Genomic DNA, 12,834 nt, shown 5'->3' with positions numbered 1-12,834 from the left:
GTACTTTTATCTAGAAGAATTACATAGCTAATACTTAAAGATCCCAACGTGTGATGACGTCTGTAAAAGCATTAGTAGAATGATCCTTCCTACAGCACAGCCCAAAGGCCCTTAAAGCACTCAGGGAGATGTGTTCCTTTCTCCTAGTAAGTTAAACGAAAAGGCAGATTTTCCTAAGCAAGTTCAAATATGTAAAAAGTATGTTTTTGTCCTTTTTCTTTAATAGTATGTGAGAAGTTTTACTGAAGTTATAGAGATGGAGATAAATACAGAATTTTCTTTAACTGATTGCCACCCTTGAAAAGTTATAGTTTTTAACAGACAAACTAACTTTCAATTTTAGACTAATACCAAATATTTTTTTCCAAATAAAGTGTAATGTGAACATATAACAATTTATATCATAAAAACTTTCCTTGTATGCTATTAAGACATTTTATGAACATTTTCTTCTCATGGAGTGGGGGCAAGTGCTATTAAATGGTCAGGAAGGATAATAATTCGGTGCGAAGGAGGACTCACATGCGGTTTGGAAATATACACATACTATAATTAATGCTATATTTAATATATAACATAGGTATCATATTATATATATATGCTTGTATCTGTGTACGTGGGCATATGTACACATACACACATACACATTTTAAAGGATAGTAAATGGTCAGAGAAAAGTAATTTCAGTATTTACAAAGAAAAAAATCATGAGCTGAAAAATAACTGTACATGTTCATACATGTAATACATCATATATAAAATTTTACCCTTATAAATAAAAATGGCATGTAGCCAATTTACAAAAATAAGGAAACTAAGGGGAAAAAAAAGCAACATCATTTAAGTATATATCTGTTTCAATTCCTGCCCCTTAAAGATGGCAATCTACACAAATAAACAGCCCGCTCCAACCTCTCAGCTAGGTTCTGCGGGCTATTTCAGTAGTGGCCAGCGCTAAGGCATCTGGCTAACAGCGTCACACCATTTGCTGCCTAACTGTATCACCACTTATCGCCTCTCGATTTGCCAGATCCCAGTAAATGGGTATTCTTTTTAACTTGTGTTTTTCTTTAAATAAACTCATTTTTCATTAAGTTAATTCAAATATAATCTCTTATGTAACAACCATAAATAAAAGACCATTTTTCATAAATAAATGTAAGGCTAAAAATAAACAGATTTAAATGTTTTAAAAAAACACTTTAAATTCTACCAGGACACTGTCGGTTTTTGAAGCCTGTTTTCCTTTCTTAGCAGGAGAGATTAACTGATTTATAGATGGTACAATGAAAATGAAATCATGGCCATTGTAAGTGGCCTGGAGAAGCATCTGTATAGAACCTCCTTATTGTGGCATAAATTATTTCACTACATAGCACTTCTTTTCCAGCTTTATTGAGATACAATTGACTATAGCATTGTATACGTCTAAGCTGTGCAATATAATGACTTGACATGTTATACTGTAAACTGATCAACACAGTAAATTTAGTTAACATCTACAACCTCACATCATTACAATTTTTTTCTTGTGATGAGAACATCTAAGGTCCACTCTTTTAGCAACTTTCAAGTACACATTACAATATTGTTAACTGTAGTCACCGGGCTGTATATCACATCCCCAGAACTTACTTATCTAATAACTGAAAGTTTGTACCTTTTGACCATCTTCATCCATTTCCACTCCCTTCCACCTGCCAAGAGCACTTTTACATGCAATGTAAATAACTTAAAGCTGAGTGAAGCGAATGATACTTGCTTTACACTATGTAACAGTTAAAGCATACATACCCATTATAGTACACATAGCTGTTACTACCCGTCTGTATGAAGCTGTTGCATAGTAGATATATTCATTTTTTGCAATGAATTCAGTAAAATGGCAGGAAAAACACTTTGTACATGTTCAAAGATTACAATCACCATTCATTTCAAATAACGTGAAAACAATAGTCTTCTTTATTAAATGAATTGCTGTTCTCTGCTAATAACAAAATAGCATTCCTTATTTTATCCAATTTGACTGACAGGTGCAATATTCTTACTAGGAAAGTATGTTATCATATAAAAATGCATTACTCAGAGGATAATCCTGCTCTGTGTCTTAAAATAAAACGAATGGAGATTTATGCAGAAACTTAATGAAAACATTCTCTACCTAGAATTCTTGGGCTCTCTCAACAAAGTTAACCCAGATCCTGAAGAAAAAAAAATATTGTGAGTAAAATGAGGCAAAAGTAATAAAACTGAGGGTAAAGAAATTATAGTATACTCTCTTTTAATCACTGTGTCTCAATTGACAGAAATTACTTTTCCTTAAAACTAGTACTTGAAAATTTACAAAATCTAGAGATGATCTGAGGATGTTGGGAATACAGATGATTTTTACTTTGTCTATATTGCTTGCTTTTTAAATTCTAAGTTCCTAAAATGAAGTGGATATAAAGAGAAACAGACCAAAGACAGGAATACTTAATAGCCTTAGCAGTGTTCACATGGCTTAGTATATGATCCAAATAGAACACATTAAACAAAAATACTTCAAAACAATGAACTCTGTTCCAAACACAGAGACTTCATTCAGATTAAACTATTTCCTTCATATTATTTTATACTGGTCCACAATATCAACCATTATTGAGCACTTCTGAAATACACTTAAGGAAGGTGGGAATATAAAATTTATAAAACTAGTTGACCACTGTATGATTACCCTGTGCACCATTTATTTTGGTTATCTGGAAGAGTTCCCTGAGTACTGAGTATAATCTTTGTTATCTGAAGGAATGACATCTGTTAAGGTTCACCTTGCTGGCAGCCATGTGTAAACGTATCAAGACGAAAACCGAGACGTGAACTCTTCTATCTTACCCCTGATGTAACAGCTTCCCCTAGGTACTGCATGGGCATAATCATGTAATATCAAGATCCAGCAAAATGTCTGGGTTTGGTTTTTACAGTTAGGCTAACTTTTATTTTGTTTTTGGCTTTAAGTTTTGAAAATTCAGAGAACTTTAGGCTTGCCCATATGCACACATGGGGATGTTTTAAAAAAGAAAAGAAAATCTCAATAATGTAGATAATAGTTTCTTAGAATACATAAAGTGTCATATACACAAACATACAGTTGCAAATAAATTAATATAGAGAAATTTGATGGAAGGTGTACAAGATCATTTTCTACTCTAAAATTCTAAGAACAAGTGATTTGTATAGACATATATATACAGATACAGAAATAAGTGTTAAATATATACGTAATAGTCACTGTGAGTACAAATTTGAAATAAAAACAGAGAGCTCAAATAATTAGAATTTTTATACATACTAAATCCATGTTTAATGAGAAAGGGGTAAATGATAAATCATCCTGGATATATTGGATCCATTTCAGAAAGTAATGCCCAGGATACACAATAATCTCAAATACTGAGTAAAGATTTGAAAGCACTCAACAACTTCTACATCTTAAATTTTTAGATTGAGTACTCATATCTGAGGTAATGATCCTGAAGGTTCTTTTGAACTTTTGAATAGTCAAAATGAACAAAAGCAACAGTCAAAATTTATATATCTTATCTAAAATACATTTACTTTATCTAATTTTTGGCAAATTGGTAATACATTTCATACATGATATAATCTTTCTTCACAAAATAGCTTTTAGAGATTTGAGAGACCACAGAAATTTTAAAATGCGCTAATGGACAAAAAATTATGCAAAGGCACACGCAAAACTCCCTGTTTATATTAATGTGGGAGATTCTATAAAGGGCTAAATTTCAAAATCATCTCTCGTGAAAAACTACTCTCTTCCAATATCAGTAAAAAGCTGTTTGTAAAAGGACAGGAAAGCTCAGAAGAGTTTACAAGGAGACCAATAATCATCGCACCAGGAATGGAGGTGTCTTGAGATTTTAATCAAGAAGGGAGGGAGGCAAGAGATAGATGAATTCACACTAAGTTGTTGAAACAAATGGAGACAATGCAAAAGAGAAAACCCTGGAGGGAGGGTCAGCTCATAAAGGGGGGCTCATCAAACACTCGGAATGTGGGCTCTATTGGTCCCTGCCTCCCTGACCACCAGGTGGGGACACAGTGATTATTACTGACCTAGTATACCTTGAGTAGTGGTGATGTAGGGGTATTTACTGTTAATAGCCCTGACTTGATACGACATGACTCTGGAATATTCTCACACACACGCACCAGTGTACACCACCTGATAAACAGCAGATGCCCCATGATTATTTGGCCATTTGTTGAATATGTAGTATCAACCTACCCTGAGACACTCCTTCAATACTCACACATAGCAATCCAACCTTTCACTAACTTTGAGTAAGAACTAGAAAAAAAAAACTATATAAAATACTATTTGTCTGTACCCAATGTGCTGGTGAATATTCACACTGATCTATCTGAACAGAATTCCTTGAAAACAATGAATGATGTGAGGGCTAAGCCTAGAGGTAGTCAAACTGCAGAATTATTGTAGACCATTTGCAGTCTGGAATTAGTCCACTGATGTCAATAACGGAGATGATGTGATGATGTCACTCCCGAATGCTGCGTGGACTTCTGCTACATTTATAGAGTCAATAAGCCACATAGAAAGTTATTAACAGTTTCAGTGATTGTGTCCTTAGTTTATCTGCAAACCAAGAATAGGTTGGATATTTTGCAATGGATGACTTGTTAATGAAATTTAACCCATTAGCCATTAGAAGTCAGAAGAAAATAGCTAATCAAGGATAAAAAAAGATAAACAGTACTGACCAACATACACGTGCTTTGTTTTATTTTTATTAGTGTTTTTGAGTACTCTTTTCTTTAAAAAAATACCGGCCACCATGGTACATTGCAAACTATAATATCAATCATGCAACAGATAAGAGGATGAGAAAAACTAAACTACTGTAAGGGCTTTTAAATCCTGCAAAAGGAAAATAATATATTCATAGAAATGGCAATGTATTATAATGAAAATTTAATACAGAATTTAAAGAAATGACTTCAATGATTTAATACCTTTAAAAATGTAATGATGTGATAACCATATTTTTAAAGGCAAGAGTAAAATTCAGGAAAATGATTCTATTTTTTCTCAAAATTTTTTTCCTAAGTGGAAGAAAAACTGATTAATGAGTCAAGACAAATTTCAAAGCAAACGAAGAAAAAATGTTGAACACGTACTACTTTGCCCAACTATTTGGCTAAGGAACTATCCTCAACAGGTAGCACTAGATTCTGTAAAATGACACGTGGCAGGGCCCTTTCAAACATTCTGACCTGAAGCACCTCTGGGAGAGATGTCCCCTTGCCTAGAGAGCTGGAAATGCTTTTCTGCCTTCATTCAGCATAATAATAAGCACTAACTTGTGCGGAGTAAAGGGAACCTTAAACACTTCATCTCAAAATATATTTTCACGTCATAATAATCTCTCATACAATTGGCTCATACTCAGGCCTTTTTTTCCCCCTTAAAATACCATGAAATGTGCTTTTTGAAAGCATGTGTTTTACCCATAATAAATCAAATATCTGCATATTTAATTTAAATTATTTTTATTTTGAAATTTAACTTTGAGCATAACCCATAAAAGCATGATTATGTCTCATCTGAGTTAAAAATATTATCTTATTTAGAAAAGCTCATTGTTCTGAGTCCATAAAATAAGGAATATGTATTATTAACTATGAAAACAAAAATACTAATGTTCCGATAATTCCTTTATAATTTTGGGTATCGCTACACATTTTTGTTTTTAAGGCACACAATATTTACTTAGTGTTTTACTATCTTAGGGGACCCATTTAAGTTATTAAGCTTCACAGAATCGTGTGTGTGAAGTTTTGTCATTCGAAATCACCCTTCTGAATACCAGAATATAACGGAAAAGTCTCTGAAGTTCTTAAAATAAATAATATTCACCAAAATAGCAATGTTACTTTATTTAATATTTTGATTTAATATTAAAACAAAGCAAAACTGTTTCAATGCCAAACTCTGCAGTTCATATTTCTCAAGCAGAAATGGAAGACAAAAGCAAGTAATCTGTACATACACATGCTTTTATTGTTTTCCGTGAAGGCTGCTCTTTACAAAGGCATAGCTCCAGTGAGTATGGAAAGAGATGCTTTTGAAATGAAATAAACATTTGCACACATCTTTAGGGGGAAAGTCGTGTTTACCATTCCAAAAGGACTTCCAAAGGCTGTAAATGCCATAGTCACCTTAGTAGCATTCAGTGCTCTTTCTTTGGATCCTATCATGTAATTAAATTGCAAATTCAGTTTTAATTGTAGGAAATCCTGGAAAGCTCTGATGGGGGAGGGATCATGTAGGCTCCGGGCCAGTGCGCCAGGAAGGGGGTTCCCAGTGCTGTAGTCTTTAGTCTGATATTCATGTACCCGGTGACTCTGTGGAAGCAGCTACACATCTCCCCTCGGGACTTAAATCATCCGTTCGCTTATAGCGTCTGAGGTGTCAAACCCAACTGAGATTTCACTAAGACGTTAGAGAGAGAATGATGAGCAAGCACCCTGTGCGAGAGCAAAGGGCTTCAAACGTCAAGTTCCTGAAATGGTTCTCCCCCCAGGCTCTAGCTCTGCACCTCCTGTCTTGGCTGATGGCTATGAGGGTGACAGATTTGAGCACTGCGTCCCGGTCGCGACAAGCCGTCAGCCTCCTGGACAACTGCAGCTTTACAGGAGGGTTCTTCCTTATCTCGCTGGAAGGCAAAGAGGCGCATTCTTCTACCCAAGAGCAGCTCTGAAGCCTGGCTGAGGGTCTGCACGCCACGCCTGCTCTGTCGCCTGGTGGGGCGCGCAGCATCGCATCCTGGCGCCAGGCGGGGGGTGGGGAGCTTTGTTGTCACCCAGGTTTATACTCCCCACTTCTACAGATCAGCTGAAGTTCGAGAACGGGTCCCGTGTGTCCTTGAGGTACAGTCTGTATCTCAAATGTGAAATCCAGCAGAGGCAACACAAAAAGGAAAGGCTGCCACGTTCCCTTCCTCCTGCCCCTTACACCTGCGTCCACAGACTCGCGAGCAAGCCGCTTCTGGGTGCGTGGTGAGCCTTTCTCTTTTAGGGACTCAGTCCTAGCTTAGTTCAATATTTTAAACGATATATTTAGCACTTACTATTTTTTCTTCCTTTCTTTTTTTAAATGAGAAAATTAAGCAAGTTTTCCCTTCTCTTCCTCTCTCCAAGTTGGGAGTATTCATCCATTCAGCAGGGGACGCAGGGAATGTTCTCGTTCAAGGCCGCTTTGCCCCAGGATTCCAGAGCTTCGCAGAACTCCAGCTTTGAGAAGGGCGAAATGGAGAGACATCCAGGGAATTCGGAAAACGGGCACTTTTGCCCCCAGATTTTGTTTCCCTTGCGTTTTGGACCGGCCGGCCCAGGTGGATCTCCAGTGCCCACCTCCCATTGCGCGCTCCCCTGGGATCTCCTGCCCGCCTCTCCGACCGTCCCCCTATGTCTGCCTAGTCTGGGCAGCTCTCCGCCCAAGTGCCCGCCCCTTCTCTCCTGCTCCCCCCGGTCCTCTACGACCGTCATCGCGTCCCTCTTACCTCCGCGTACGGTCACTAGAGAAGTTTTAAACCCTCAGGGATCTACACTCTCTCCCAAGTCAGGCAAAACATCTTTCAAAACATGAAAAGGTATCCATAAACTTTGCTGTCGCGAGCGCTCCCGTGTCAGCAGGCGTGAGCACACACCTACGTGCACACGGGCGAAGGTCCACCTGTCCGGGCGCACACACGGCCAGGGAGCCGCCAGTGGGCAACTGCTCAGGAAGCAATAAACTCGCTGGCAATCGCCCGCAGGGACATGAGGCGCTGGTAAGGCATCAAAGGAAAATTTCAAAATAGGCTGAGGAAGCAGGGACTAGAAAACGGTGATTCCAAACACACGCGCACACACACACAAACACACACACACGAGCACGAGCGTCTGTCCACCTCCTGCACACAGAGCAGCCGTGCCCGAAAGGCACACACTTCTGAGAACAGAGCATTGAAGATTGCTCTGAATATAAACCCCCACTCCGGGGCGCATTCATCTCGGAACTGACAATCCCCTTCGTCTAAAGACTTCTCAGTCTAGGTCCAAACCAGCGCCGCGTACTTGAGGACTGGGACCCAGGCGCTCCCGGAGCCCTCAGCCCGGTCTGCGGAGCCCCCAAGGCAGGTGCGAGCCCCCAACCCGGTGGGGCAACAAGCGGGCTGTCCGCGGGAGAGCCGGGTCCCTCTTCGCTCCCTGTCCCCGCGTGGGTCACCTCTCCCCGCACCCACCCCACCCCACACCCCCCGCCGCCACCCTCGCCAAACGGGCGCAGGGGAAGGAGAAAGCCGAGCGAGCGACTCACCCCCAGCTTCCTGCTGCGGATTTTCACGTAGCCCTGCTTGACTATGTCGTTAAAGTTGGAGGCCATGGCCAGCGCGTTCGGCTTCCCCGTGTCGAGAGCCGACGTCCGCCGCGGGGTCCGCGCAGGTCTTGCATCCAGCCAGCCGCCGCGCCGCCGCCCGGTGCCCCCGAGCTCCCCGCCGCCGCCGGGGACGCAGGCTGGGTGGCAGGGCGACCGCGGACCGGGGACGCGGCCCGGCGCCGCGATCAGCGCCCGCCCTCCGCGTTCCGGTCCTCACCTTCGCCCCCCGCCGCGAGCCGAGCGCCGCGGCCCGCGCCGCCGCCAGCTGCGGGCGCCCCCTCCGCGCCGCCGCCCCCGGCAGCACCCACGGGCTGGCGCCTCACTCGGCGGCGCACAGCTGGCCGGAGCGCACCATCGCGGCTCCCCGGCGCGGGGGAGGGGCGGGCCGGGGGGGCGGGCCGATTCGCCGGCCCGGCTCCCTCCCCCTGGCCCGCGGGGTGGCTAGGCTGGAAGATGCTCGCAAGACGCGCTCCATCACCCGCGTTTCGGGCGGGGAGCTCCTCCCGCCACCCGCGCCCGGGGTCCCGCTCCCACCCGGCTCCCTTTGCCGGCAACGCTCTCCCGGTGCGGGATTCCTGAGGTCAAGGCTCCTCAGTCCGGGTCTCTTAATCTCCACTGCCAAGCTGGACACTGGGGAAAGGGCGGTGGGGATGCTCCCAGGAAAGGAGGCCAGCGGGAGCGAGACAACTGTTTATTTCGATGGCGGTGTTTATGGTGCATTTTTATTCCTAAGCACAGTCTCGCGTCCAGGTCTTTGCCCCGTTAGGAAGTGTAAACCGACGCCAAGCCCTTCCTGGTGCACACAAAGAGACCAATCGTGCGCATGTGTCTAATCCCTCTGCTGCTGGAGAGACTGGAGCACTCAGGCGACGACGTCCTCTCCCGAAGAAGCAGCGAGCACTGGAGTGATTTATGCGCGCGTTTTAGTGAACTATGCCTAAAAGTGGCTCGTAGCTTTTCATCTTCTAGGGGAAATGGAGACCATAGCTGTTACCGGTGGATGCAAATGATTTACTGAAATGTTCAACTCGTAAAAGCAAAACCATGAAGAACTTCGTCCCCTTAATGTAGGATCGCGTGACATTCAAAAGTAGGCTATTCTCCATTGTGAAGAAATTTTAATCTAAAAATTATATCCGTTTGATAAGATTCAAGGGAAAAGGAGTATTAAATATTGGCTTGAGACAATATATGGATTTTTGCTATAAGGAAGGATATTTAATACCTAGTAAGTAAGGATGGGTAATTGAGAAAAAAAGAATTAAGATTGAAATTTTTCTGAGTCACTTCTTTCATTTATAAAGAGTCTATATTTAATAAAAGTTCAAAAGATCGTGTTTATTTCTGTTTATTTTAGTGAGCAATATTTTTCCATGTTCTCAGTTAAAGTTTCGTAGCCCTATTGGGAACATAGTAGTATTGAGAGAAAGGAAACTACTTGATTGAGAGGAGAAAAAATATTAACCTGACGGATAAAGCACATGTTCCTCACTCTACCAAATGGGCACCCCATGGGTGATTTTCGTTCCATCGTTAGCAAGTCTCCATCTAGAGCGGATAAAACTCTGTAAGAACTCTGATTTGTCTTAATGTCTCTGTATTCCTATTCACTCATTATGTAGCAAGCATTTGTTTGGAGTATCACCGTGCAGAGGGCTGGATGCTGGGGTAGATACATCCAACCACATGGCAAGATCCCTTGGGCTGTCACTCTGGAATGAGTTCAAACTACCCTTCCCAGAAAACTTGCATAAACTCCCTACTAGATCAGTGTGACTCTCCTTCTCCAAATACGTGAGGTATGTTGTCTAGTCCACTTACCTGTTCCTCTTTTGTATATGACATGGCTATTATTTCTTTTCTTTGTGTCAAGACTGTTTTAGATTCACAGATACCTGAAATACAGTATTCCATTCAGTCCTCTTTGCAATCCCCCGGTGTTAAGTAAAGGATACTTGCCATTTAATAGATGAAGAAACTGAGGCTCAGAGATGTTCTGATTCACAGCCATAATTTTAAGTTAGGTTTGGTGTCCACAATAATTTCCCTGATCGCAAACTTTCGCCATCATTTACATAATAATCTGTTTCCACAAATCATTTGAAAGCTGTTTGGAGTCAGGGACTCATTTTGTCTCAGCAACAATCCTAAGGCAATACCCAAGAATAAGGTAAGGTTGGTAACACTGGCTTTTAAAGATTATGGAATGATTATGCCTTTGCTCATATGCTTACATAGGTCTACATAATACCCTAATATGATTTGAATATTATCCTATATTTACTTTTGATTCTTAAAGTTTTGATATAGCAATTTGTGTGTGTGCGTGTCTGTGTGCCTATCTATAGCAAGTATCCTTCCCCTCTTTTTCTGTTTGCTCCTTGAAAACACTGGGTTATATAATATAAATTTGTCATGCAAATTTTCATAGATCTGCTTTTGGTCAATTGAATCCTCATAGTATCATTGATTTTAGTCATCTAAGCCTCAAACTAGTAATATGACTTAGACATTTGAGTACGTTCTTCCTTTTATAGAAAAGACTAATTTATAGGAGGTGCTGTGTATATCCTAATGAGTAACATCAAAACAAGCAAAGTGTCTGACTGTCCCGTTGATTAGAGGGATCAAGTGTTGTCAGCCTGGTCCACACATTACAAAATTCTCCACCAACCTTCCACCTTATGGTTTTTGTAGCCACTGATGATCATTGCTTAGATGCATTATTTCATTATGGATTGCAAGGTTCTGATTTTCTACTTTGATTTTACCCCTGCATTTATAAGCTGTTTTCATTTTAAACAAAACAAAATTTTCTTTTGTCAACTACAGGATTGCCCTGAAATAGATTCCTTACAAGAAAAACAGGGGAGATGCTTGAGTCTTTATCAGCCACTTCTCAGAAATATTGAATGGGTTCTGGCAAACGCAAAAGGAAACACTTCTCCCTTTGGAATATCATCAGAAATGGAGTTGTGTACATATGATGTATTTCAATCCATCACAGTCATTAATCTTTTTGGTGTTTGAAATTGCTCCATCCTTGACCAGAAGGAGCTGCTTCAGTGGACATTTTGTGTTTTTAACAGACCCCGTGGATCTTCACAGCTTTGTTGTGATCCATCACAAGGTACCCTCAGCTCATCTTGTACACTTCCAGTTCAGGACCTGGAATCCATTATTTCTTCTAGAAATCTTTGCTGGTTTTAATGGGCAATGAAATTCAGTTCCCATAGTTTGGTTACTAGGGTGTTATTTTGCTACTGATTCTAAGCTCTTCAGTTATCAAGAAATGAAGTACTTCTGGAAATGTATTTTAAAAGAGAAAAATTCTCAGCTTTTACGAATAGTTCCAATTCAAGTTAATACTGACAGATTCTATATTTAAGGATTGCTTCTCTTTTGCGGTTTCATTATGTGAAATACGTACAATTTTCCAAAGTCAAACCTATCAAACAAGGTGCATTGAGAGCTACAGCTTTGATTTCTGTCCCTTCTGTCTATTTTCTACTTCTCTTTTTAAGAAACTATTTTTATTAGTTTTGGGTTTATCTTTCCACTGTTACTTTCTGATTATAAAGAAAAAGACATATATCTGCTCCTATTTCTGTTTTTCCTACTTAAAAAAATGCATAATAGCAACATTTTTATCACGATAGTAGACAGCCTCTAAAATGGGTCCCAAAGATCCTCACTTCTTGGTATGATATTCCGTGTAATCCCTCCAGGTCTGGGTTGGATATCTTTCTTTTTTTTTTTTTTTTTTTTTCCCCACTAACTCCTAGTGAATAGAATGGCGGAAGTGATGGAGTGTCCTTCCTAGCTTAGGTTATAAAAAGACTGTGGCTTCTCTCTTGGGTGATCTTTTTTCGATTGCTTGCTCTGGGGGAAGCTGGCTGCCACAAGATGAAGCAATCCTGTGGAGAGGCCCAGATAAACCAGCCTGGAGGCAGATCTTCTAAGGCTGTCCAACAGCTGTGAGTACCCTGAGACGTGAAAATCTCCCCAGTGAAGCCGTTAGAGAGACCACTTTGAGAGACCCAGAGCCAGAACTAGCCCCCAAGCTGCTACTTACTGGCTGTTTCTAAATAACAGAAGCTCTAAGATAACAAATGCGTGTTATTTCCCTCTGCTCACTTTTGGGGTAACTTGTTATTGTCATGCATAAAAGGCTAATTAAAACAGATTTTGGTATGTGGAAGTGGGGTGCTGCCTTAAACAAAAACTGCAAAAACTGTCAAATTTGGGAATGGCTTTGGAATCCATCAGTGGTCTTGAGAAGGGCTCTGGTGAAAGCTTAAAGTAACCTGCACACTATGTTTGCGAAATTTTGGAGACTGAGCATACTGCCAGTGAGATCTTACAATAAAGTGAGGGAAATATTACTGGAAATT

At 40.8% G+C, this 12,834-nt stretch overlaps 1 protein-coding gene across 1 annotated transcript in view; it reads right to left on the bottom strand.

The window, feature by feature from the left end:
- DOK6 (docking protein 6) overlaps positions 1-8,642 on the bottom strand; it is a 277,747-nt gene extending 269,105 nt beyond the window's left edge. The window contains exon 1 of the mRNA XM_031441762.2: positions 8,381-8,642. Within this exon, the coding sequence (XP_031297622.1) occupies positions 8,381-8,446 (66 nt within the window). The 5' untranslated portion in view covers positions 8,447-8,642. The remainder of the gene's footprint in view (positions 1-8,380) is intronic.
- Between the last annotated feature and the right edge of the window lie 4,192 nt (positions 8,643-12,834).

The sequence above is a fragment of the Camelus dromedarius genome, chromosome 28 (genome assembly GCF_036321535.1).
Source record: "Camelus dromedarius isolate mCamDro1 chromosome 28, mCamDro1.pat, whole genome shotgun sequence".
Lineage (NCBI taxonomy): Eukaryota > Metazoa > Chordata > Mammalia > Artiodactyla > Camelidae > Camelus > Camelus dromedarius.
Note: the sequence above shows the minus strand (reverse complement) of the source record. Positions and strands in the feature narration are given on the sequence as shown.